We start from the raw sequence: 27,484 nt of genomic DNA, 5'->3' as shown, positions 1-27,484 counted from the left end.
CAATTGTTTCAAAGCTGGATAAGGACTGGGGTACAAGCAGAGGCAGCAAACAAATGACAATGGAAGTGAACCATTCAGCATTCTGATGAAGTTGAAAATTAGGACTGTTTACATAAGTCAGAACTTATTTGCATTTCCTGACATTTCAGGTCTCTTTATCCCTCGATTGAGAATTTCTTATATAACAGATTAATGAATTGAATAAAGAAATAATAAAAAAGCAAAGCATCCTGCCACGTTAGTAGTTTGGCCAGATTGTTTCCCTGCTCTTAACTCTGCTTCAAGAACAGATTTGGTGATATGTACACCAGCATAAAGCTTTTAAAGAGTGTTCAAAACTGAATGTTTAAATACTTTACACAGTCCCAGCTGATGTTTTATACAGCGTACAGGCAGATTCAAATCTTGCATTTCTGAGTAAGCAGCATTCATAAACCATTTTATGAACATATTTTCAGAAAACCTTTAGAACCTGCACCCATTGTTCATAATACCCCTAGTATTATGAAAAGGCTTTAATAGGTGTAATAGGCATGCAAATAATAGTTTCTAAATTACCTGGTTTCACAGTAGGCAGACCATATATTCAAATTATTCTGCCATTTAGATACTCTCTCTGATTTCAAAATGAAATAGAAGTTATCAGAGTCAGAATTACACACCTACTGACTACTGCTCTTAGTTATTCTAAACACACCTGGAATTAATATAAGGACTGATATTTATCAGTGCCAGAAGTTACAACAGCAAGGACATCTCCCATTTCTTTCCTGCCCTGCCCAAGTCCCTGTTTTCCTGCAGGACAAGGGGAACAAATCTCACCAATTTCCTGTAAGTGCACAAGTCACAGAGAGAAAATGTCTTTCACTGCCTGATAGGCTGGGACAGCTTTGGTGCCAATTCCTGCTCTCCATGACAGCAGGGAGGGAAGGTATCAAACCACCAGCAATTTAGAGAGCCCAGGAGGCTGTAACACAACGTGAGGGGACTCTCAGACATGCACCAAGCTGGATTTACCTCCACAGGACATAAGTGCTGCCCACACTGAGCCTACCCCACACCCTGCAGGCATTTGCCCACCCATTCCCTTGTCAGGTGCCACTGAGCCTTGGAAGAGCCAAATCTTTTTAATTTTCATGTCCTAAAGCAAAGGAAGCCACTGTTCATTTACAAATAAATCCATTTTTGTATCAGTGGTCACTGCAACTTCAGGCAGAGATTTTACCAAGCTTTCCCATGCAATGTTGCAATGGAGAAAGAGCAATACCAGACTCATGAAGTTAAATTAAACAAAATGCCATAAAAAACTTAACTGCTGAGACAACACTAGATCAAAGCTGACCAAAGAAAAACACAGTCATGAGAGAAGTAATGGCATTAATTTAACGAGTTAATTCCAGAATACTACAACCCAAATAACAGGGAGAAGTCTCTATAAAATCATCTCTCCAATTTCACTGGCACTGTAACACACTGACAGTTTGGCAGAAAACACAGTAAATTCTACTAATTAATAGGACCTGTGTATAGGGAAGGCAACACATACAAGCAAAAATAGTAATAGAGCAACATGGAAATAAAAAATTGATTGTTCCAAGGCTACTCATACTCAGCTTTCATAACCTGCAGCAGCATCAGCAATCAAGGTGCTGAATGCAAGTCAGACTGCTCCGATTTACACCTGCTCCTGTTGTGGCCAGCAGGAAATGTGTCTGCAGATTCCCCCAAAGCCATAGAGGACAGGGCACTGCTCACCTCTGAACAACATGCAGACACAACTGAAGTGTTACCGCAAAAAGCTTCAAACCAGCAGTGGAAATCTCATAAACAAACTTCAAAGTAAATATTTTACCAAGCATAAGTAAGCACTTATTAAGATTTAGATCTTATCTTCAGTGTCCTTGACATTTTACAATAGTGTTTATCTCCCTTGTTTGCTAATTCACAGAATTGGATAATCTACAAGAAATTTACACATTAGAAACGAGCAGGATTCTCGGGCACGACTTCATAAATACAACATTAGCACAACAATGCTCTAATATAAACATACACAATGCTAAGCAGGAGCAAAGCATTTCCTGAGAGCAGAGGAGGCCCCGTTTGCCACTGAGTAAGCTCTGTGTGAGAACCTGCAGGGACCCCAGGAGGGGAAAGGACCCAGCTTGTCCCGAGGAGCCGGGCTCTGCACTGCCAGAACACCCAGGGAAAGAGGCTGGGAATCAGGTCAGTGAATCAATGACCCCCCATTGCATCAGCCCAGCACTCTGCTCAGGGCAGGGGAGATGAGACAATTTCAAAGCTAAACACCTCTATGAAGACAGTGGGATTCTGTCTACAATGTGGACTCCTTTTTTTCCAATGAATTAAAAACACATGAGTAGTCTGTGACTATTTATAAAGTCCAACAAAAAGCTTGTATTCCCAATTATTAGTACTCACATGGGCAATGAAAATAAATCCCATTGTAATAAAAATTCTATTTTTACCTGGTCACTAATGGGACATAAAAATTATACTGAGACATTATTTCATAGAGACACACAATGTTTCCAACAAAAAACTGTAAAAATTAAACTGGGGGTTTGAAGACTCCTCCATAATGTGAGGGAGTAGCTGTGACCACTTTTGGAGAAGGCACACACTGTAGGCAAATGAGGGCTTTTGTTACTCTGTTAAGGATGTCAGAGCCATCTGCTTTTTTCCCTGACTCATCCCTTTCCTTAGTGGGCACTCTGACCCTCAGCCCTGGCAAATCCATCAGCACCACCAAGTTCTCCCTGGTACCTCATTAATCACTCCCCTGCCGCGCGCCACCTTACCTGCAGATGTAATTCTTCTTGCAGGACTCTTGCAAATTCAGGCAGTTTGGCTTCTCCCTGTCCTCATAGGAGCACACAGGAACGATGGTCTGGCGCCTCCTCTCCGTGCAGGCCACGTCTCGGCAGGAGCAGAAGAGCATCCCGTAGCTGTGCTTTGGGGGCACCTTGTCGAAGAACAGCCGCAGCGCCTTGTGGCATTTCCTCTTGTTGCAGATCTCATTGGACGTGCTGCTGGTGCAGGGGGTGATGTAAGCAGATCTGAACCTCTTGCAGGTGTCATTTAGGTTGCAAGCTTTGGCTGCATCCAAGCAATTGTTCCCCTTTGAGAGTACTGGCTCCACTAGAAAAAACAACACAACAGCAGTGAGAAAGGCGTTGCATTCGTACTTCGCGCTTTGCGGTTATTTCAGTGTTAACGAGACCCTCAGTACATTTATTTGTTACATACAAAGCTTTCAGTGCCAGGAACAGGGACCAGTCCTTCTGGTTCTTGGGGTAATGGTTGAACAAGTGAACAAGAGCATGGGCATGTTGTGAGAGCAGAATAAATGACACTCTGGGCAGGCTGTACTTCATCTTCTTCACAGCAGACATGCAGGGTGAGTACTGGGTAAGACCTGGTCTCACTGAACAGCTCTCTTTCTCTAAAAGCACACATCTGGCATAAGAACACAGTGAGAACATGGCCTTCTAACTCTGGTTTTGTAAAGCTTTGACATTTCCCAGTTCTTTCCCTTGAACAAGTTCAATGACATGCCGTGCCTACCCCAGGTGACATCATCTACAATTAATCCGTGTATAGTGCAGAAAGTAAAGTAGACATGCCCAGTGCTACATTTTTTGAGGTCTGAGGACAGCCCACCCAAATAGGAAGGAAATCAAGTGCAGCCTCATGTCTGGGAGCTCTCTAAGGCCACCCACAAGTTCCATAGTTAGGTAAAATATGGTTATAAGATCTATAAATGCCACCTGAACCCTGGAAAATTTATGAACTTTACAAGGTTTGAAGAAGCCGACATAAAATTAAAAGTGACTGTGAAATAAACATTTTAAAACAAGGATGTCCCTTTCTCACACACATACACACTACAAGAAATTATAGTAAAAATTAAATTCAGCTATAAGTTAAGGCCATAATTACACATTTAATTTCTCAATACATTACCCAGATATTAAAACCCAATAGGTGGTTTGCTTGAAAACTAAGGCAACTGGCATCAGATTGCAAAATTCAATTAAGAATAATTGTAATGCTGCTTTGGATGTTAGGAATGCCAACATCAGAGATCCAAGAAAATACATTAATTTCCCACTGCTACAGAATTTGCAAGCTGAACAAAACATTTTGCAAATATCTGAAATCTGCTGTAACCTCTTGGGGGGACTGGCCAAAGATAAAACATTTTAAATGATCTAAAGCTCTAAATTGGTCTTACAGAAAGCTTTATTTCCCTAGATCTTTCACCTTTACCCAGAAACTCAGTCCAAGGTCCTTCTACAACTCACTGCCACTCATCTTTTTCCTCAGCAGGAAAAGTATGGAGCAGCTTGGCTGAGATGCTGCACTGAGGTGCTGCATTTGTTGGAACACACTGTGCCCAAGATGGGCCTTGGCTGCTTGCACACACTTCCCATTATTCAAACAGATCACCTGCAAGTGTCCCATGCATCTCACCTACCCCAAAATAACACAGAGCTAAGGAGCATTAGATTTGTGTTTCACTCTAGCAGCGGGCTGTAACTGTGTTCAGTGTGTTTGTACATTTAACTTTTGTAATTTAACAACCACACTCCAAGTCCTTCCCAATCTCAGCTGCTTGCACAACAAAATGGCAGCTTTTGCATGTTATCTTCATAAATTACAAAACTGTAAATATGCAACATTTGACTATAAATTAAGAGCCCAGCATTTCTTTTAATAGCAGCCTATAACAGATTATGCAACACCAGATGCAGAAGAGAAGAGACACCCAAAACACAACCCTCTCATAAAATTATAACATTTTTATATAAAATGTTGCACTACATTAGCATACAACTATAATATTAACTATGAACTCTCAAAGTTTTTTTTATACAGTATATAGAATTATATGTTTAGTACAAATATAATTACTATGTAATCTGCAGGGCATATAATTATGCAATATATGAATAGTATATGCTAATTACTATGTGATTGCAGAGTAATTACATGGTTATTTGTGCCTGGGAGTCAACTGCTGAATTCCACTATTTAAAACAAAATTCTGTGGAACAGCTCCGAATGGGGTACTGCAATATGAACAGACTTCAGCTTACAGTATTCATATATGCTGCCACAGAATTAAAAAGCACTGTGAATAAAAGCATCTCAAAAATCAGAAGGGACAGGTTAATCAATCTTTTTTAAAAGGCAGAACGTAAGCCAAGTCACTGACAGTGCAGACAGCAGTGAGAGTTGTCTTGGGTGAAAGTTGAATTAGGTGCAAAGTCTTCACAAACTATAGTTATGCATATTCATACCTGTCATTCAATTTTTATCTGCCCAACACTCACATTTCTCTACACATCAACTCTGAATGCAGACTGGTTTGGGGGGTTTTGGTTTTTAAACCAGCCCTGGCTGTATTGTGCCCCTTGCCTTTTTTACTTTGATGCATCTGTCTCTAACTATTGTTTCTGGAATACTTGTAATATTATACAAATTATTTTTATCTTTCAAAAGCAAGAAGTAGAAGAGGTGCATCAACTGCTTCTGAATTAAACCAGATTGTCTAAACCAACTCTTCTCATTAACACCAACTTCTCTTAAGCTTTTAAATCTCATTTGAATGAAAAATTGACAGTCTACAACATATTTAATGCTTTATTTCTATTGCAAAAGTGTAGAATTATTCCCAAGTCCTGGGGTAACTACAAACAGTTAACAACACTGGGAGTGTTCCTGAGGATTACTTATGCAGCAGTAATTTATAAGGTCAAAATTTCACCCAGCTTCTGTTCTGCACAGCTTAAATTATTAAGACAGGCAGGAGTTTGGCTCTTACCAGGTACTGACTACTTTAAAAGCAAATGGATCTTATCCAGAGCTACTTTTCATGCCAGAATCCTTTGAGAAAGGTTTGTGTAAGGAGATCCTTGCTCAGTTCCCGCCTCTCCTGGGGCATTAGGATATGGATTGGGGGCAGTCAGGGCAGGAGCCAGCGACCAGTCAAGATTTCTCTGCAGCACCATTTCCCAACCCAGAGCTTCCTCTCTCCCAAACCCACTTTGCCTGGGCCCATTCTGGAATCCTCTGCCAAACCACAGAGCCCTCCACTCGTGCCAAACCAGCAGAGAACCTGTGGGCAGTCCCTTCACAGGGGGATGAGTGGTGCCTGCTGGCTGTGAGCGAGGCGCTGAGTCCTGTCTGCAGCACAGGGCCAGGAGAGCTGGGCTGAGCTGAGCTGGAGGCACCAGGATGCTGCTGCTGCCTCCCAGCAGGAGCCCCCATCAGCACTGGGGATGCTGCCCTGATGGGGGCAGGCAGAGGGATGGCAGAGCCCAGCAGAGCCAGGAGCTGAGCCTTGGTGGGACAGCAGCAGCGTTGGGATGCCCAAAGCCCCTGTACCAGCAGGCAGCTCACACAAACTGGGGCAGGACCAGTGGGCACTGACACTGACCTGCCTTCACCTGCACCCTCAGCCCTTCTACTGCACATGGAGCACATGTGGCACCTTTTCTGACCAATTCTACTGGTGAAAAAGCAGGCCTTGGACTGCAGTGCAACCACTTTGATGTTTGCCACCTCCTGCATCATTCCATCCTGGCCCAACACTGCAAGAGCTGCAGCAGTCCTGGACTCCATCTCCCACAGACCACAGAAAAAAAGAGAGCCAAAAAGCCTCATCTTTTATCCAGAGGTGCTCCTAAAGTCTTAACAGGGTGTCCTCTACCCAGTTTGATCTTCCCCATGCTTCACCCTCTTTCACAGCCTCTTCATCTTTTATTTTCCTTGCACCTCCATTTCTATTTCATTTCTACCTCCTGTGTTGCAGACATCTTTTTATGAAAAATCCTTTCCTTAGGATTTTTCCTCCTGAGAAGCTGAAAGGCCTCAGGAACAAAATGTAAACAATGATTATCTCCTGCTGTGGAATGCAACAGGCGGGTCTTTGATTGGCCCATCTTGGATGTTTATAATTAATGGTCAATCACAGCCCAGCAGGCTTGGACAGAGTCTGAGACAGCTGCCTTTGTTATCATTCTTTCCTTTTCTATTCTATTCTTAGCCAGCCTTCTGATGAAACCTTTTCTTCTATTCTTTTAGTATAGTTTTAATGTAATATATATCATAAAATAATAAATCAAGCCTTCTGAAACATGGAGTCAGATCCTCGTCTCTTCCCTCAACATAAGACCCCTGTGAGCACCATCACACTCCTGTGTCTCCTCAACTCCTGCTAACCAACCCCATGGTTCTCAAAAAGTGATTCTCAATGGGTACTGGGAGATTCTTACTTGTGCTTCCACCAGACAGAAGGCGCACAAGGAATATTAGTTCTTCTGTAAGACTCTTATTAAGCGGCAAAATGGACATTTAGTTTTCCATTTTCTTACAGCATATAAAAAACAATTTACTGAGGTTGTCATTAAAATTACCATTACTATTTGCAAGTAATTAGCATTAGTAGGTTTTCTAGTGGATATAGTGAAGGGAATGCTGTAAAGAGAGCAATAAATGCTAATGTGATGGAAGGCAAAATTGCAAAGTGATAGAGGTGACCACATGGGTATGGGCCTACTCCAACACAGGTGCAGAATATGGCATACACGAACCAAAACCTGACCAAAATTAAGAAGAGGGCCATGATCCCACTTAAACAAAAATACTGCTGTGGGGTTCACCAAAGTACTTTTGCTTTGTAAGGAAAGCATAGGAAAAATTGTTATCTGGGTTAAAATAAACTACTGTTTTCCTCAACAAATTATTTCTAATCCCAAATGGAAGAAAAAAAAAGTCATCCCCAAAAATCCTGAGACTGATAGTGTTATTCTGAAGTTCTCTTCTGCTTAGCATTTACTAAACAGCTGGCCTAATTCAAACCTTTTCCATAATCTTAATAAGCAGGTGACTTAGGTTTTAAAGTAAAGCTAAATATATTATCAGCTATGACCAGAGCTTTCAGAATACTACCACATACAACAAGGTTCACATTGAAATTACAGTTACAGCACCAGGTGACAAAGATGAGACTGATGCCTGTGAAAGGTACAACCAAAGCTACAGCAGCAGAAAGATCTATACAAAAAAAACTTCCCAAAATGAGACTTCAGCTTCCAAAAACCAAAGCTGTAACATTTTACATTCCTGGTTAGTCATTAAGTTGTTGATCACACAAATTGCCTAGATCTCTAGAATTCTCTTCTGAATACCCCCATAAACTTACTGGAGGAGGTAAATAGTGTCTCCTACCCAAGTCATTTAGAGATTGGGAACAATCACGTCACTTAGCATGAACCAACAGGCATTATTTGGAAGTGTTCATCTACCATGTTATGTTTGGAAGTGTTCAGCTGCTGTGTTATGCACAACTGCTATGTTGAAGCCTTTCCCAACACACCCTGGCCTTTGTTTGTTTCTGTGAGACTCCGCTGGTGAATCATCAGCTGGGATCTTGCAGACTTTGGTTCAACGCCTTCCGTGGAATGAGAGACTCAGAAACACTGTTTTCATTTCCCAGAAGGGCTCTCAAACCATCTCACTTCAGAGTGTTCTCAACAAGGAAATGGCGCATATTGCAAAACAAAGAGGGAGCAAGATGCTTCAGCCCAAGAATGAGAGCTCTCACTGGGAGGCAGACTGCGGGCTGCTGGCCTGCACCCAGCAAGGAGAGTTTCGTCTCTTACAAGAGCAATGACTGGAAACCTTCCCTGAAGAAGACTCTACAAGCCTGCAGAGGCATGATCCCACTTGCACTCCCTACTTCGAACCCCTTCAAAAAATCCATAACCCTTTCTACAGCACACCTCCTTGCCTTCCTTCCAGAGCAAGGTACTGCCAAACCCCCACGAAGGGTACCCTCCCAGGCTTTCTGAAATCCTGCAGAGCTGAGCAGAGAGTAAAGACACCCCACTTGCTCAAGGACTGCTCTGATCCCTTCCTCAGTGGCTGAAGCACCAGGAGCCCTTGTGCTGGGCGCCCATGACATTTCTGGCAGCTTCCAGGAGCACACCCTGACTGCTGTGTGGGCAGACGCTCAGTCTGGCTCCTCCAGCCCAAAGCCTTCCAAAGCTCACTTTCTGTATTTCCAGACACCTTTCACCAGACCAGGTTGCTCAAACTTCATCCAACCTGGCCTTGAGTATTTCCAGGGATGGCCCATCTGCAGACTGTTCCAGTGCCTCACCAGTCTCACAGTAAAGAGTTTCTTATTCTTTTTTTTATTTGTTTGCTTGTTAAAACTGTTTTCTCTGTGTACCTTATAAAGATTCTGAGCTTCTTCTAAGGATTTTAGATATCACCTCAAAGAAGAAGCTTCTGACTTTCAGGTGGATATATTTATCTCTTGGTCTGCTCCTGAAAGTTTAATTCTACAAATGTGGGCCACACTCTCTAAATGCTGCATTTTTTATTGCCCAAGTTCACCACTGGATCTGGGCTCTAATACTCAACAGACCTCTTGCCCATATTCTGACTTAGATCCTGCTTTAGTTAACCATTACCTAGTGCATTTCACAGACACTGCAAATAAAGGTAGCAGTGAAATTGCAATTCCTAAGCTGCACATGTATTGATTAAAAAGGGGGAAATTATATCTTACTATTTCCTTTAACACTTAAATTCTTTACTGGGGAGGAATGGGGAAAAGCTGAGCAGAAAACTCCAAGGTGGCTGAGCCCTGTGGGTTAGCTGAGGGACATCTGCTCAAATTACAAGTTATGTAAGAGGAAAGTCTTATAAACCTAGAGCGATCTGGTTTAAATTTTAGTTCCACAAGGGCAGAGGTGGAGAGGAAACCTTGCTCCCCAGTGTTAACAATACTGTGGCATACACTGCTGAAATTCTGTCTTCACTCACAAATACCCTGATCTATCTATCACCTTTCATTTCTGTTACAAATCTCATGAAAGGTTATGCCAGGGTCCCTAATTTTCCACATGGCACTGAGGACAGCAGTTCTACATTACATTTATGCCAGCACAGTCATTTTCTTCAGTGCAGCTATTCTGAATTTTCAATAATTTAAGTTATGAATTTGGCTCTTTAAAGCTACTGTTACTTCTGTCCAAAGCATCTCACTTAGGAGGCAGAAACACATTAATAAAGCCAGAGACTTGCTAAACAAAGAAACTACAGTTGTTGCAAACTGATCCAGCCACTGTTTCTCACATTACTGCACCATTCTAGTTCTACCCTAAAGAGTTTTAGGGTGTAAAGATCATTTTAACCTATCTACACTACACTAACACGAGGGATGGATTATGCATGACTGGGGCCATGTGCAGCATACAATTTTTTTTTGTGAGGGATTCAGTCATTCCACACACAATTCATGCTCTGTGCTGAGTGAGAGGCTGGGTTTGTGATGTGGAAGGCTATCAGCACAGTTTCAGCTGAGTTCTTCTAATTAATTTCCCCTTAAAAATAGAGTGCAAACGTGTTACTGCATATGCTCTCGTCTTCCACAGTTCAGTATTTTATTATTAGCTAAATACTAAGTCAACAGAATTAGGAAAGAACCAGAAGACACGGAAATAGAGAATAAACCTGTGAAAACATTCAAACCTACACGGTTGCCATGAGAAGTGATTTACTGCTCACAAGTTCTCAAGACACAGTGAGGGACTGTTTTGCCAAAGTCATGCCAATTTACAGGGCAACTTTCAGCATTTCTTTTTATTACTACAGAATTGAATTCACAACTTGTTTCCTCTTTTCCTCAGACTTGATTAATTACCATGTTAACATAACTACTATTCTCCTGCTTATAATGGGCTCCCTCTAAAGTGCTGCCCCAGCAAAATAAGCCAGGAGAAAGCTTTGAGCTCTTTGCTCTAGCACTGCAATCCTTTCTAATCTCACTATTTTTCAAATTTATGTTCCATTCCAATAAAGCTTGTGTGAATATCACAGCAAATCAGATAATACAAGGTTATGACCCTTGTAATTGATCCTTCAAGGTTCTTTTTGCCTTTTTTTTTCCAGTTGACGTGGTAAAACCCACATTTAGCTGTGCTTGTTGACACTTGAGAATTCACTTTGTTGGTCATATACACTGTTTCAGAGAGATCACATTACATAATGATGTATTTCTAGTGCTTCATTTCTTCTATACCTACAAGCCCATTAAGCTGTAAGCAAACCTCCCATGGGGCTGTAAGACTGCCAGTATCAAGGGGGCAATGCTCCCATCCTGTTCAGAGGGAGCATGGCTGGAAGAGTGTATTATGTGAGGACACAGGGCTAAACATTAGCTACTACTTAAATAATTTCAAAAAAAGAAAAACAGTTTAAAATAAAAAGTTCAATTTCCATTTATAGAAAAATACAAATTTGAATGAACACAGACCATGTATCTCAGCAGTAGGAATCAGTTTTCTGGAGCAATGGTTTCTGTATCACATGACCACTGGAATAAAGTGATTAATTGGACTGTCTCAGTAAATGCAATCATTACACTTTTAATTAACCTTTTCAACCTCTTACACCTTTTCGTTTTGTTATGCATTAGATTTTTACAGTTTTCCAGTTATAATGCCTGACTACACTTAAAACAATGTGGAGCTCAGTTAGAAAGGTAAGAAAAACAATTGAAACAGCTCTTACTGCTCGTAACAGGAAAATACCACTGATAGTGTCATCATCAGAGCAGTCATAAATCAGGTGGAGGACAGACATTCTGAACTCTGTGGCTACATTCCCACCTAATTTTTGTTTTGGCAGCACACTGTTATTTAATGACTCTGGCTACCAGGAAACTAGCTTTTGAAAATTCTTCCTCAACCTAGTTATAATTACTCCATATAAATCATACAATGATCAATTATAATAATCTTAGCTTCATCCATTATTTAAACTTAGAGTTTGAATCTACACAGCAGGAGTGCAGGAAATTCCAAAGTCCCTTCTCTGCTCACTCACAACTGCTCCACTCCTGAAGCCCTGCCAGCTACAGCAAAGGGGCCAGATATGCTCTTATCTATGACACCCAAACCTGAAATAACCACAGATTCCAGACAAGCAATGGTTTCCGGCTTGGTTTTTGGCTTGGTTTTCTCTAACCACAATATCTAACACTTGGTGAAACTAAATTCAACATGAGATTTTGCTTTCTTTACATTAGTGGACCAGAATCAGAGGAGTTCTGCAATTACATGTACTGACTGCGCAAAATATTCTTACTTTAAAATGGCCTAGGTCTTCCTCACATGGATGCATAGACACATTTGTACACACATGTATGTACTAGAATGTTTCAGTACTATTTGGTTTCATGGGTCATTTCACAAGAGCTTGAGAAAAAAAATCCAAATGTTTGTGTCTCATTTAAGGCTGATCCTAAGATGCTTGAACTCAGTGTAATATAAACATTAAGTCTGATGGAAGGAGGAAAAAAAACTTAAGAAGAAACAAACTTTCATGAAGGATCAAGCAAAACATCCAAACATTTTTCAGAAAAACTTCAGAACTTTAACTGGATTTTGAAATACTAACAAGAATTTTTAAAACTATTTAATAAACTGGCTATATGGTTTTGATCTTGCAAAATATTACCGAATTGTTATTAATTTTCTGCACCTTGTCCTAATTCAGTCTCAGCCATAATATTTGCTATCCAGTGCAAAGACAGTGCCTGTTTTGAGGTTCAACATTTTTTCATTTCCAACACATATTTTAATGTTTCACCTACATGCCAAGAATTTCTTCGTCAGTAGAGGTATACTTTTATGTACCTCTCAGCTAAGTCTGCCCAAAGCCCCCCAGATTTTGCATCATTTAGGCTGAAGCTGAGCAAGGAGATGACAAGGAAGGAAACCTTGTCAGGGCAGAAAGGAAATTCTAGAAATACAAGGTCATACTTGTGATAAAGCAAGTATTCGTATCTGATATCAGAATCACATGGTTTTTCAGTAACTCCACAGCCTCTCTGAACAGCTATTCAGTATTCCCAATGCATCCCATTACAATTTTTTCATGGTATGTTACCAAGAACTTTCTGCAACATAATTCCCCTGTTTTCTTCCTAAATTTATTCCATTCCTCTTAACAATGGCTTTTAAATTTCTTGAAGACTCTCATTCTCCCATTACTTGTCTTTTAAGTTAGTACCCCTCATATTCTTTCTTCACAACCCAAATGTATTTTCTGGATATCCAAATTCGTTCTATTGATTCCCAGATTTGGGAAAGAAAAAAACAAAACAAGAAGTTACCAAAAAAACCCCAAATCATTGACCAAGAATTTCTGTACAAGTTGTACTCAGGAGATTGCTACAGACAGACAAAACCTGTTAATTCAAGAGTTGCTGAAGCATAGCTTACTCCAGCCTCAAGCAATAGCAGTGTAGGTAGGGATGGTTTGCACACATTGACTGCCTGCTGCAGGAGTATATATTAGCTTATCTTTGACAGCAGCTTGCTCTTGATGGCTATAACCTGAAAAAAAAAGTCAAAGTATATAAAACCTTAGTAGAAAAACTACCCTGCTTATTCTGCAGTGTTGCTCTTTCAGAAGGAAACTGAGAAAGGACAGTGGGCTGGAGAGGTGACTGTGAATCCAGTCTGACAAGAGCAGCTGATGGGATAACTCAGAGAACACTTACAGGCAGAGAAAGGGAAAGATCTGTCCAGAATAACAAGAGGAAAGCTCCACTGTTCCTAGATGGGAGAATCACAGATGTCCCACTGGTCATGACAAAAGTCCACCAGCACAAGAGAGAGAAGAGGCTGAAGCCCAGTGAAAGCAGCAGTGACAGACACGGGGCAGATGCTCAGCTAGTGACAGCAGCAGCAGCAGGGGTGGGGCAGAGGTGCCATCATGGCATGGAGAGAGCAATAGAGACAGAGAACAGCAAAACCCACAGCAGCTGGGGAGGCACCAGCTCAGCCCCCCTTTCCCTGCTGCCAGTGAAAACCATTCGGGGCAATTATCTGGCCCATCGACCAAACAATATGAGCCTCATTCCATTAATCCACCACCAGCTGCTCCTCTTTTCCCTATAGCTGGTCCCAGTAAAATCCTGTTGAATACAAATAAATTCACCACAGTGTGAAGAGGACAGCAGTGGTGACTTTTTGTTCATGGATTTGGTTATGTGGGTTTCAGTCACTCCATCTGAGGTCCCACTCTGAGCCCAGAGCCAGTGACAGGGAGATGTGCGCACTGGGGCAGGTGTACCTAATGGATCCAGGGAAACAAGATACTTTGGAAATAAGTCACTTCAATGATACTGCCCTGGAGAGTTAATAATGCTTATGATGGTCCTCATCCTAGTGTGTGCCCAGAAGATAAAGCAGTACAAAAGGAAGGTATCAGCTGTGTATATGTCACTTACCTACAGTGCAACTGGGGGTTTGTTAACTTGAGATCATTATGATATTTAATAGATTACACCACACTAACAATTAGACCACTACCTACTGTCTAATCAAAATCACCTGTCACTTTCATTTATGCCACGTTCAACACGTGACAATAGACAAAAAACTCATTTCTGTTTTGTCTTCAGTGTTCTTGGGTTCCCACTGTTCCCCACAGATCCCCCTCCTGAGCTAGTTTGGTTACCTTTCCTTAGCTCTCATAAATAGCCAACATCTCTTTTTTTTTCCAAATGTAAAAATGTGTTTCTTTCTGAAAAAAGGCAAAGAGGAAATAAAATTATTTTGACTTGTTAACTACATTTAACAGCATGTGTGTCTCTTTTTTGAGGTGCTGCCCCTACACTGAACATAATATTTTGACTTCCATTTACTTCAAAAAACTCTGAATCCAGATTTTATGCCCATATTTTTCTTGTCTTTGAAACCCATTTAAATCAACTAAGCATTTGATCGGGTGCTGTAGTGACCTGGGCATCAGCTAACACTTCCTTAGCTCCATTTTTAACTCTAAAATACATATAGAATATATTGTTTTTTATTTGGCATACACATTCGTAAATATGTTAATGCACAGGTACATAAGACAGAAGTAAACACAGTTGGAAGAGAAAAGCAGTGTTATAACAAAATTGATTATTTTGGTGTTCAAATACTTAAGTCAAATGAATGTCTTCCTAATTAGCGAGGAGTGAGCCTCACTAAGTAGAATGACAACACTATTTACATTTAAATAGACTATTTTATTCAGAGTCACTTCACACACATGCACACCACTGAAATGCAGCCAATTCTGCAGTGGAGAATAATAATTATACAGCACCAGCAGCACTGTCCAAGAGACACTGGAGGGACATGGATAAGAGATGAATCAAGAGTGTATAATGCTCCTGTAATCAAAATTACAACACTTTTTTAAAAATTCTTTTTTCAATATTCATACTCCTGCCTGATCAAGTAAAAAGTGTTACTGCTGCCAGGAATTCCTACCTCGAGACTGAGATCCCAACTCACATCCTGCTAGGATGCTTGCACAGTATTGACTAAAATGGATGGGTTTGAAATAGTAATTGACTAGTGATGTATGGCTTCCAAATAGGCAAATTATGTTGAACATGTCTTGGTAAGTGAAGAACCCATTTCAAGACAACATGAGTATTAACACTGTTGATGTTTTAACACATTCCCTCCCTGAGGGTGCAGCCAGCGCAGGGCTGCAGAGGCAGCAGCAGCAGCAGTGCAGCTGCCCAGAGCTGAGCAGTGCCACACAGGACACTGCCCACTGGTCACTCTGTGATGTGGGGCCACGGGGACTGCAGCTCTGCCCCTCCTTGCCCAAACACAGCTCTGGCTCATGACTGCAGCTCTGCCTGAGTCAGGAGGATGTGGGTGCAGAACCTCTGCATCGCTAACTGCTGCCTGCAAACCTCAATGCTTCGCAAACTGAGCAGAAAACTTTGGTAACCTTCAGCTTCCCAGTCTTGTCCTACTCTTTCTCTTGAAGGATTGATTCAGGAACTCTGCTAGGAAAATGCTGAGAGATGGCTGAAGTACTTAAGAGTCAGTGTCCCTCACAAACAGGCTAATGAGGAATTTCTTAGCCCTGTTGGAGACTGGAGATCAACACCATTCCAGAAGTATTTGCTCTTTGTTTTTATTTACTTGTTTCTTCATCCTCATCTAAAACACAAATGGATTTGTTTATATACCTGAGTAGCGTCAACAGCATTATGCTACTTCTGAATACACTTACAAATACATATTTCAGTTAAAAATAGTACTCATGTTAAAGCCTGAGAGCTTAACTAAACCTGCATCTTGAAGCTAGTGACGTTCTAATACTGTTGCCATGTGTTGGAGAGACATAAAATAACAGAGCCCCAATCCCAGAAAAAGCACTATATATGGAAGCACTGAGGAGAGAACAGAATCTCAAAATTCATTACACACTGGGTACACACACATTTCTCAATCAGCAGCAGCTCCTGCTCTACCACTGGGAAAACTTTCACACGTCCAGCTAAGTGCACGTCCAATACAATGGCACAGCTCCCTCTGTAATTCAAGAGCATAAGAAAGAATGATTAAGAATGCTATTGAAATCAACACCAAAACTTCAAATAAAATGAATCATGATTAGCTGTTGAAACTAGAATGATGTAGAAAAGCGAAATATCCACAATACAGCAGGGCACCAGTAAATAAATAAAGCACAAAAGTCCCACATATTTGACATTTGAAGAACAAAACTATCCATCAATGTCCTGGCACAGATCGATCAAACAGAATGCTGCTGACGAAAATCTAATAGTATGATGGTAATAATGTAGCCATAAAGCCTCTGCTCTGTAATTGACTGCTTCCACTTCAAGCTAACATGTCTAAAAGAGTGACTAATGTTCACCTAAAGATTTCACTTGCGTTGAATGACAATCAGCTACACCTTGTGCTATTCTCCATAGATTGCTTGCGCTGGGTAATTGCTGAGGGAGAGGAGCCAGAGAGGAAATAGTCTTCTTAACTAAGGAAATTTATGTGAAGAATGGTATGATAATCTCAAAGGAAAAGATAGTTTTCCATCTGATTTTAAAGCACAACACAATACTCCAGCCATAGCATTCCTTTCCTAAAGCAGAAGCATCAGTGCTGACTCCATAAACAGGGCAGAGAAGGTTTTATATTTAAAATGGGTATTTAAAATTTACACAAGATATAAAAAATACAATTTTTGCTCCCCAAAATTACAGCCTAAATTCTTTGAATAAAGAACACATTTCTAAGAGGCCACAAATAGATTGTATGCTTTGGTCAGAATTTCCATTTCACTGAAAGTCAATACAGTTAATTAGCATTATAAACCATTCAGAACCAGACCCTTCACTGACATGACTTTATAACTTACTTTTGTGATCCTACAGAGCAGACTATTTTACAAATAATGTGAAATAATACACAGTTGATGTAGTTTTAATTCAGGAGACTAAAATGAAATTAAGCACATTTTTGTACTTTCCTAAACAAAACCTGAAAAACTAAAGAAACTGTTTGGTAGGTTTTCCTAATTTTTTGAGGCCAGAATGAGAAATTTAAATTTCCTTTCTAAGTTTCACTGAAGATAAAAAATAATTAAAATGTTTGGAACTCTTTAATGGACCATGATTGCTCTGTCGCCTTTGATATATACTTAAAGGTAATTGGCGAGTCTTAGTGATGTATTTTTAAAGAGCTACCTATTGATTAATAATGTTTCAGTATTAATATAACCACTTTGTGTGGATAAAGAAACGTCAATAGCAGAAACCCATATTTATCCACAAATTAACTGGATATAGATCTGTTGCTTTAAGCAAAATGGGGTGCATTCACTCATTATTTTACAAGAGTAATGAGTAAGAGTGAGGATTAAAGCAAAATTTGGGTTTGTATTTCAGCTGCACACAATAGATAAAGTCCATTTCTTCCTGCTCTCGCAGAATGAATGAAAAAAGGACCAAAAAGCAGAACTTTCAACTGCAGGAATAGGTGACACTGTAGTTTTGTACTTTTGGGCCTCCAGGTCAAATGCTGGACAAAATGAAATGTGCAGTACTGACAGAGGTGGATTTATTTTTTTTTTAATCCAGTTAAAAATGGATTAAACCAGTAAATGATCTTGTAATTGACCCCTACAGCCAGGTCTCTTACAGCCCCACTCATCTCACTGTCACCCAGCAGGTTCCATAAGGACTCAGAGGTTTGCTGATTTATAGAGATATTTGAAAAGAATGCTCTGGCCAGTGCTGAAGAGCCATCACAGAATTATAAAAACCTGCATCAGTTGATTTGCATAAGAAATGGCAGAAAAAGAGAGTGCTGTGCCTTCCCACCACAAGCAAGAATAAATAAATTAGGGAATGGTTCATTGTCAAGTATCTTACCAAGCAGGTCAAAACTTATGCACTGAAATTTTAGGCAGATCAGGCAAGTTCAGGTCTGAGAGCTGTAATGGCTATTCAGCTCATGCTACTGTAGCAAGCCAAAATAAGTCCATCCTTTGCAAACCATCTGTCCCAGTCTCCCAGTGGTTACAGCCTCCACAATATTCCATACAGTGTCTAGTTATCTTTAAAGTTAGATTTCTTTTCTCTAATATCTAACCTAAACACCACATACAATTCAGAACAAATGACAATTACCCTGTCACAGAGGATATTACACTGCTTTGACATTTGCTCTTAATGAATCCACACTGACCCTCCTGATCACCTTACATCCCCCTAGATACTTTTAAATCATTTTTTTTAATATCCTATTCTATCATGCTTCCAAGCACTGGGAACTGGATCATAATTCCCTGGGCTTTTTTTCTAGGTCTCTTTTATTGATAGTCTGTATGTATATATACTTTTTTTGGTTTGTTTTTTTTTTAAATAAAGTAAGTTCTATGTTAGTTTTTCACTAGCCCCCTTGGGCTTCTTTTTCCTTCCATGAATTCTCAAATTGCTAATGGCTCAGTGACAGCTTCAGTTTATTAAGTAGACTTACTTAATTTAATCAGGCAATAAGAAGGAGAAAACCCTCATGTTTCTTGAGTGTTCTTCTTCTTTTCCATTGAGGACACATTTTAATTTGAAATTAAAAATGAATTTTTTTTATGCTACATCTTGTGATGACATACCACATGTTACAGGTCAAACAACTTAAAACTACCTTCCTAAACTGCTTGCTAAACTATGTTGAATAGTTTTAGATGGCCTTTCATCAATACAGAAAGCAGTTCTCATGGACAAAAATCTGTCTTTTCACCTCCAATGCGCACAGGCCACCAAGGGAAACACAGAGATGGGAGTGAGGCCTAGAGGGATTGGCAGACTCTGTCTGTTTGGGGTGATTTTGCTACTCTGGAGAAGGAAAAAAATCTTTCACGCCAACTGAGAAGTTAAAGCAGATTTCTGGTAGCTCTGTCTCACCATTGAAGCATTCTGGTAAATCAGGCCTTTATTATCATAAAGTTGGCCAAAACTTCATTGCTGTTGTTTTATGAACAAACACAAATGTTTGTGAGACATTTCTCTTTCATGAGCTTTTCTTTCATGTCAACAAAACCATGGCAAAACCAGGATCTTCAAGCATGCACTCACACCTCCAGAGCCTGAAAGCCCCAAGCTCTGAGCAAAGTGATCTCTTCTCTTATTGAGAAGAGGACAATCTGTTTTAGGACAATCTCAGTATCCTGACAGCCCTCTTAAACACGGACATGACCACCAGGAGCAATAAAATCAGGACCTCTTGAATCTCAAATGCATGAAACTGCTTGCTTGCTTTCCCATTTTCCTGAGCAGGAAGCTGGAATCTCTCTATTTCTCTCCTGGTCACCACAGCTGAGCTGGGGCAGCTGTGGCTGAGGCTCCTGCTGTAGAGAATGTGATGCAGCCAAAGAAACACCAAATCCAGGTAGAGACACAATAATGAGAAGAAAAACAGCACAAAGCAAACCCCTCACTGCCCACAGCAAAGGAGGTGCCTGAGTCAGGATCCCCAGTGCTACACACAGCTGTGGGTCCAGCAAGGGAAGGATTTCTAAAATCCATATCTGACAGTCAGATCAGCAAAGGGGCTTTTTCACAGCATCTGTCCCCAGCAATGACAGTCTGTTGAGCCTGACAAATAGGGGCTGTTTTATCTGCTCAGGAAAGCAGTGAAAACTGGACTAGAAGCGCTGGTCAGCTCCCCAAAGCCCTACCCCCACAGAGCTGTCAGGCAGCCAGAGCCCGGGGAGCTCCAGGCCCGCTCTCCTACCATTTCCCATTCATCTATAAAATCGCAGGAAGCCAGTGAAGGGACAGTGCCAGGAGCATCAGTTTCCATTTCTGAAGGGCTCCTGGAAGAAATGTCAGTCTGCTCAGCCTTCATTCCCTGAGTTGGAGAGAGCTGAAAAGAGATGGAACCAGGGAATACTGCACGAAATGTAATCTGTGACCCTCGGATGAGGGCCACAGCCATTAAATGATCCCCTGAGTGTGAAACTCTGCAAAGCCTGGCTACAGACACAGGAGATCTAGGTCCTGGATGAAGCACTTTTTCCATCCCTAATCAGCAATTCTTATCAAGGCAAATTAATGTAGACTAGTATGATAGAATGGCCAATAGAAGAGTTTCCTCGTCTGAGTTTGGAGAAGCTTAGAATAAGCTCTAGACCAGGCTATCAACTCCACACCTGCCATTCCCATTTCACAGCAGGATCCCTCAGGCTTCTGAAGCAGCAGGAATAGGAATGAGACAGTAAAGGAAGGAGTAAAGGAAGCACAAATTATCACAAACAACAATTTACTGAGAATTTGAATACCCTAAAGTTAGAGCAACTGCAGAAACAGCACAAGGATTAGCTGCTTCAACAAACATACAATTTGCATAAATATTCCTATTGTTATTTGTTTCCTAATGATAATTCCAAGGTAATTTTTTTCCTTTTCTAAAAAAAATGAAATAATCAACTTTTCTAGTTTGTCTTTATCCAAACAGATCTCCAAAATTCATTAATGACTGGACTGCTTCTGAAGAAGTTTTATTTGTATGAAAAGCTTGCTGCAAATTAAGCTGTGAAGAAGTAACACAGCACTATAACAAAGTTTGACATTTCCCTGCCTTCTTTTAATCAGCCTCACATGATGCTTTACATTTTGTTATGATGTGTTCATGCAGTGCTGAATCTCAAGTAAGAATGACCCACCCAAATTCCCAACAAGTTAAGCAGATGCACAAAAAGCAATTCAGAAACAAGCAGCAACGCTAAGAAAAAAAGCCATTAAACATGAAGAGAAAGCTTTTACCAGGGCACAGGAATAGGTCAAGTTGTGCAAAAAGGAAATATAAGGAGCACTTTAATGGCCTTAAATGCATCAGTAATTTTACAGCATTTGCTTTCTTTTTCTTTGTTTTTTTTTTTTTTCTTTTTTTTACAGTGAAAGGATGCACTCAATTTCTAAAAGCTACTATATTTAACTGGAAAAATGAGTGACCACTGTTTACTACTACAAAATCCATGTACGCCGTGCGCAGCAAAAAAAAAAAAAGTATTTACTTCAAGTCAAGCAGCTAAAAGGGTTTCCTATATTTCAAATACATATTTTTCTGAAATTTCATCCAAGATTCCACGCTGTCATTTTTGAGAAATTAGAGCAAATTACTAAGGATCTCTATCCATGGTTGAAAATATTTTTTGTATAACAATGAAGTCATTACTCTTTTTATTCCTGTAAATTCCATGAGAGCAAGAAACAGAAACACAATAAAAAATCTCTTTCATAACAGTTGATTAGAAAATATGGCCTGCAGAAGTCTAGCTCTCTTTGCACTTCGCACATTAAGAATCCAAATACGTTACCAAAGCTGGGATTTTAACCCCCCACAGCTTTAGCACAAAGAAGCACATTAATAAGATACAATTTAGATTTGCATTTTTTAATAAGCAAGGGGATCAAAGAAAATATGAATGCTGAAGGGATGTTAACTCATGTGCAAATTCAAACATCAAGGTATACTACAGATCGAAGACACATTGGCACTAAAGTGAATGCAGTAAGGCTTTCCAAAAGTTGTGGTGAACAAAATGAACTCTTTTTGAATTGTCTGCAGGCACCCAGTGAGTCCAGGAGAGGAGCATTGAATGCACCAAATATTGTGTGTATTTGATTCTGAATATGGTAATGGTTGATAGCAAATTAGCTGGGATGATGGAGGACCAGCAATGAAAGGATTCCTGTTTCTAATAACCAGTACTGTTCTCATTAAAGACTCTGGGCTGTTTTTGCATGAAGATTTGAGTATTTTGACAGACGTGTATTGTCATGCAGACAGCAGGATGGCTCTTCTCACTGAGGTGGCCACACTGCTGTAGTTTATTGGGTATAACCATCAGTCTGGGCAGCCTGAGCACCATGGGCTGCTACAAAACTAACTTTGCTGAGGCCTTGCCATTAAGAAGGGCTCTGTCTGCACTTGGAGGAGGCTGAGATACCTCCCTGCCAGCAGAATGCAAACCAGCACCAACATTTCAGCTGTTCCTACCCACCCAGGGCAGCTGACAGGTACATCAAGGGACACAGAGTTGTTGAAAAGGGCACCAAGAAAACAAGAGGGAAACAGCCTTGACAGGCTAATGACAAACATTCTTTTCTGTAAAACTGTTTTACATTTTTTGAAGAATTGAGTTCATAAGCTGAAGCTGCCTCCAGGCGTGACCAGCATTTACTCATCAGATCTCCACAGGCCTCAATGACCTTGGCAGTCTTACAAGGATCATATTTTCACATGGATGAACTGTTCCTGAACAATTTCTCCAAACAGGATTTCTATCAATGTCAGGCACACTTCTCTTTTCATTCTACTTCCCTTTCCTTGATTAAACATATCTACAGTGGACATTAAAGAGAAGAGAACAAATGTTCACCAGCATGCAGATTCAGTAAAATTAAATCAATCAATCACAGAACTAAAGCAGTGTCTGCAGTTATCACACCCTTCACTGCAGTTATCACATCCTCACCGTTGCACACACTGTCCCTCTGCCCATCCTGGTGATTTACTCTGGAAGTTCATCAGGACAGGGTTTATCTTGAAGCAGCCTGGCTCCCAAACAGCTCTTGAGCATTATGTAATAAACATGATTCATATGTGGATCATCTCCATCACTCTCACAAACAGTGACAGAAGATAATACCTTCTGAAGGAATCACTTTCAACACTTCAGTGTCAGCATGCAGCAAGGCTCTATGCTTGTTTTACACTTCCAGCCCAGGAGTTTCCCAAGAATTTTGAGGGAAAAATGCTTGATGTACTTGGTTTATACAATGAACTATACTCTCTGCTTGCAATTAGACTCAAAAATTCAGAGTAACTCTATTTTTCTAAGAGATGTCAAGTTCTGTCTCATTTCATAGACTTTTCCTATCTTTAGAAAAGACCAGCACAGAACAAGGAATCTAATTTACAGCTCCTTAAGCATCAGACTGAGAAAATGAGGATGGTGTTTATTCTTTGTCAGTATAAGCAATGCATAACAGAAATCTGTATTTTAAACAGAGAAAGAAGTCTGTTCTAGTGCCCATGGAAAAGCCTCTACTCAAAAACAAATACTGAATTTATAAGCAGAATTCCAGATTTAGTTCTTAATTAGTATTGTCTATACCTGATTTGATCCCATGTCATATACACACCCATCTTGCTCCAGTGAGTTCAATGGAGAGGAAGAAAGTAAAAAATGTCCTGAAAAGCAGCTTTTATTGGTTGCTGTCAGACCAGGATAGATGGACAGCTGCTCTGATTCACTGCAGAAATCTTTCTATTTGTAAATCCCTAACACATGCATAAATCATAAGAGGCTCAATGGAGCAATTACTCTGTATCTGAACATTTTTTTTTCTTTTTAGTGGAAAATAAACTTAGACAAAACCATCACCAGAAAAACTTGTAAAAACCTGCCCTAATGATTGCTATTTCCAATAATATATTTATTAGGTCATGTTTTCAGTCATAAAAATACAGTAACAAATGGACAAATTTTCCACTTTGAAAGAGATAAATAAGTTAAATTTCTCAATTCAACAACAGGTCAGCTGGCACTGTGTGAAAATTTTAAAGCCTGGCTGCCTGACTGTAAGATGTCATGGGTATCTCAGCTCTGGTATCACATGGCACAGCAATCATCCGGACAGAAACTTGTATCACTCACTGGGACAGACCTGTCGAGATTTACAGACTTGGTAAAAACAAACAGCTATAAAAATCAACTTGGGTTTATTGAATTTGGCCCATAGAAAGTAAGAAATACACATTTATGCAAATCAGTTTCCAGCACAATAGCTGAAAACAAGCAAGACAATTTTAAAAAGTTGTGTTTGATCTAGTAGTGTTAGATATATTCTAAATATTGTGTTGTATGGACTGTTACATGTCTAATTCAAGAATTGCTCCATTTAGCTGTTGAAGCAATATTGCAAATTAATGTCAGATCTTAACAAAAGCTGGTTTAGCTCAGCCAAATGGGAAAACAAAAAAAAAAAGCCATAAAATTCTAATTTTTTTTGTAAAGAACTATCACTAGATATAGAACATAAATACTGAATTGTAAACTAACTAGAATAACAAAAGCACCCTTTTAATGAATGTTATTCATCATGACAATGTCAATGTGATTCATGTAATGGGGTCACATGTCCGAAAAAAGGAAATTACAGGTCATTAGGGTAAATTAAAATTACGTAGTGGATTTGAATGATTTTCTTCATTTTGCTAGGATTTTCTCAAAATTTTCTTTTAATATATTTTCTTTTAAAATATCATACCATTCTTCTAGACTCCAACCAGTTTTAGCCTGAAAAGTGACAAACATGAGTTGTAAGTCTTTGTCCCATTATGTAACATCTGTATCAATAAGAAAATGAATGAAAAACCCTCATGAATCTACTATGAAAAAACTCCTTCTTTTTGTTAATATAACTATACACACAAGTCCCTTTTTTTACCATGGATTTTTAGTAAACATACAGCTGGGTAAATTTTGTGCCTTGGAGATACAAACAAAAAATGACAAGCAAGACAAGGCACAAGAGTTTAGAGGACATAAAAAGAAGATTTTGTAGGCAGAGGAGGGAGCTTAGGGACAGTAAAATATAAAAGAACAAAATCAGAACACCATACAAAAATGTGATTTATCCTCAGGTCTTAGTTAACATTGCAAATAGACAGACCTAGGCATTGTCCCAAGCCTTAAAATAATGTCCCAAATACTAGAAGAATTATTTTTTGTGGATCCCCAAATCCAAATTCTAATAAAGCTTTTAAGGTAACTTTATGCATTGCTAAGACAACTCTTTCACGCATTTTAGTTGAGAAATTCCAACCAGTCTTGAATGATGTCTGAAGTAATTTTGAAACTTATATTTTCATCCAGTTGGTAATTAATCAGTCAAAGCCAGGTCTCCAGTCTGACAGTTTCCAGTAACATTTACAGAGGAAGCCAAGGGTAATTTTTTTCAAATGTGGACAGTTCAAATTAACTCTTACCATTGAAGTCTTTTCTTCTTAAAATGGCCATGAGGCTGAACACTTCACTTGCCAGTGGTGAAACCATAAACTAATACGCAACTTCATATAGCATGGCAAAGACTACTTTTAAGCCTACTCTGCTGTAAGAGCTGTTATTTTAACTGGGTTGTAAATCAATGCCCATGGTACAGTTTTTTAAAAATACACATACTGTCTTTAAACCACTGTACATTTAGAAATTTCAGAGTGGTATGGACCACTAGGCGTTTGCCTATACACAGATTTATGCTACTCTTATGCCTACTGTTTTTAATTAGTGACTATTTTAACATGTTCTCTTTGAAAGCACAAAGGCAGATGTCAATAACAACCATGAATGATTAATTCTGTTACAGGATCCTAATTTACTAAGCAGGTAGCATGAATTTGTGTAAGTTGACTCCTAAGAATATTATGAATGTTAATAGATGGCCAGGTCACTGTCTGCTTTAATTTGATAAACATGGTGATGGTTTTCATTATTAAAATGTGGTTCCCTGAAGTATAGATTTAAAAAGATGAAAGAATAAAGCAAAGAGAGATTGATGAGATTCAGCCTCATGCTGCTCTGCATAGAAGCAATCTCAATGGCATGAAATCCAGGACTGCTTCAGAAAAAACAGACGAAATATTTGAGTAGAACAGGTCTCAGTAAGGTGAACTCCTCCTCCCAGGTGTGCATTGCAGTGAGAGAACTCCAGGCAGGAGGGAGTGGGGTGCAGGACATGCACAGGAGAGGGTGTGAAGCCAAAATGCAGCAACAGGTTAATGGCAGAGACAGGCAGAGCCCTGTCTGGTGGCATCAGCTCTGCTCTGTGGGTCTTTAATTATTAGCTGCAGCAGCTAGGGAACAGTCAGTGCCCCAATCAACCAGAGACAGAGAGTGCATGCTAAGTGAAACTTGGCCTCAACAGAACAAAGATATGTAACATTCATTAGCATCCAGCAATGTTATTCCACTGTCTTGGACGCTGTAACAATTCATAAGGAGCTAATCAGATTCCTATTTGCCATTAATATTCTTCTATGGCACTACTATTTAAAAACTCTCTTTGTATGCTTTTCAGTATTCCAGCTTGGAATGACATGTTACTTTCAAGAACAGTCTTTCAAACAAACCTACTCTGAGAACTAAGGCAAACCACTTTGTGGCTGAGATATGACACAAGATATTTCCATCCGTGATCAGAACTCATAGCTACAGAGCTGCCCTTTTCTTTTTGAGGTTATTCAGTAAGCAATCCTTGTAGTTGGAATGAAAAAACAATCAACCAACCAACCCCCAAAACTCTACAGGCCAAAACTGCATGTTTTTACCAAAATGACATTTAACAGATCATGTCCTTGCTGTGCATAAATGCATCAACATATAGAGACATCCACACAGACACACACTGGATATCCAGTGGAATGTGAAACTCAACACACTGCTCCAGTAGCATTTTGTAACCAGGCTTAAGTGCAGTGAGACTTTACACTGTTCAGCTGCTACAGAAAGTGAGTTGATAATGCTGTTCCTCCACTCCCTCATGAGAATGTAAGTACCAAAGCACAGCAGTCTCTGCTGTAATGTGGAATACAGAGGGAGACTGAGAGACAATTGGAGGGAGAGCGTGAAAAATGGCAGAGGGCACTTAGTAATGAATAAAGAAAAAAAAAAAAAACAACGCTGCTAATTTCCCAAGGGTTGGGTATATTTAACTGTCACATCTGGAAGCCATGTTTAAGTGTCATTAAGGGAGCTGGTTTTCAAAGAAGGTTATAAACTGAAGTGTTCTGAAATCACTCTGCAGCACTGTTTACACAGCAGAGTGCTGCAGGTTTTACAGCTGTGAGCTGGATCCCGACAGCCACAGGAGCCAGAAACCCCACAGGGATGCTCACACTGATGTTCTCCCTGCCTCAAAAAGGGATGCTCACAAAAGCAAAGCAGCTTAACACCAGCCAAGGAGTTTGCAAGTCTCAGACACAGCTCTAGAGCTATTAGAACAGCCTCTCCTGGGCCAAAAAAACCCACCTCAAAGCACTGCTTTAGA

General features: G+C 40.0%; 1 protein-coding gene across 1 annotated transcript in view; it reads right to left on the bottom strand.

Moving 5' to 3' along the window:
- Positions 1-27,484, bottom strand: part of GFRA1 (GDNF family receptor alpha 1) — a 138,987-nt gene that overhangs the window by 53,333 nt on the left and 58,170 nt on the right. Inside the window, exon 4 of the mRNA XM_064717375.1 lies at positions 2,823-3,162. Coding sequence (XP_064573445.1) covers positions 2,823-3,162 — 340 coding nt within the window. The remainder of the gene's footprint in view (positions 1-2,822; positions 3,163-27,484) is intronic.

The sequence above is a fragment of the Zonotrichia leucophrys genome, chromosome 6, assembly GCF_028769735.1.
Source record: "Zonotrichia leucophrys gambelii isolate GWCS_2022_RI chromosome 6, RI_Zleu_2.0, whole genome shotgun sequence".
Classification (NCBI taxonomy): domain Eukaryota; kingdom Metazoa; phylum Chordata; class Aves; order Passeriformes; family Passerellidae; genus Zonotrichia; species Zonotrichia leucophrys.
This window is presented reverse-complemented; position numbering and strand designations above follow the sequence as displayed.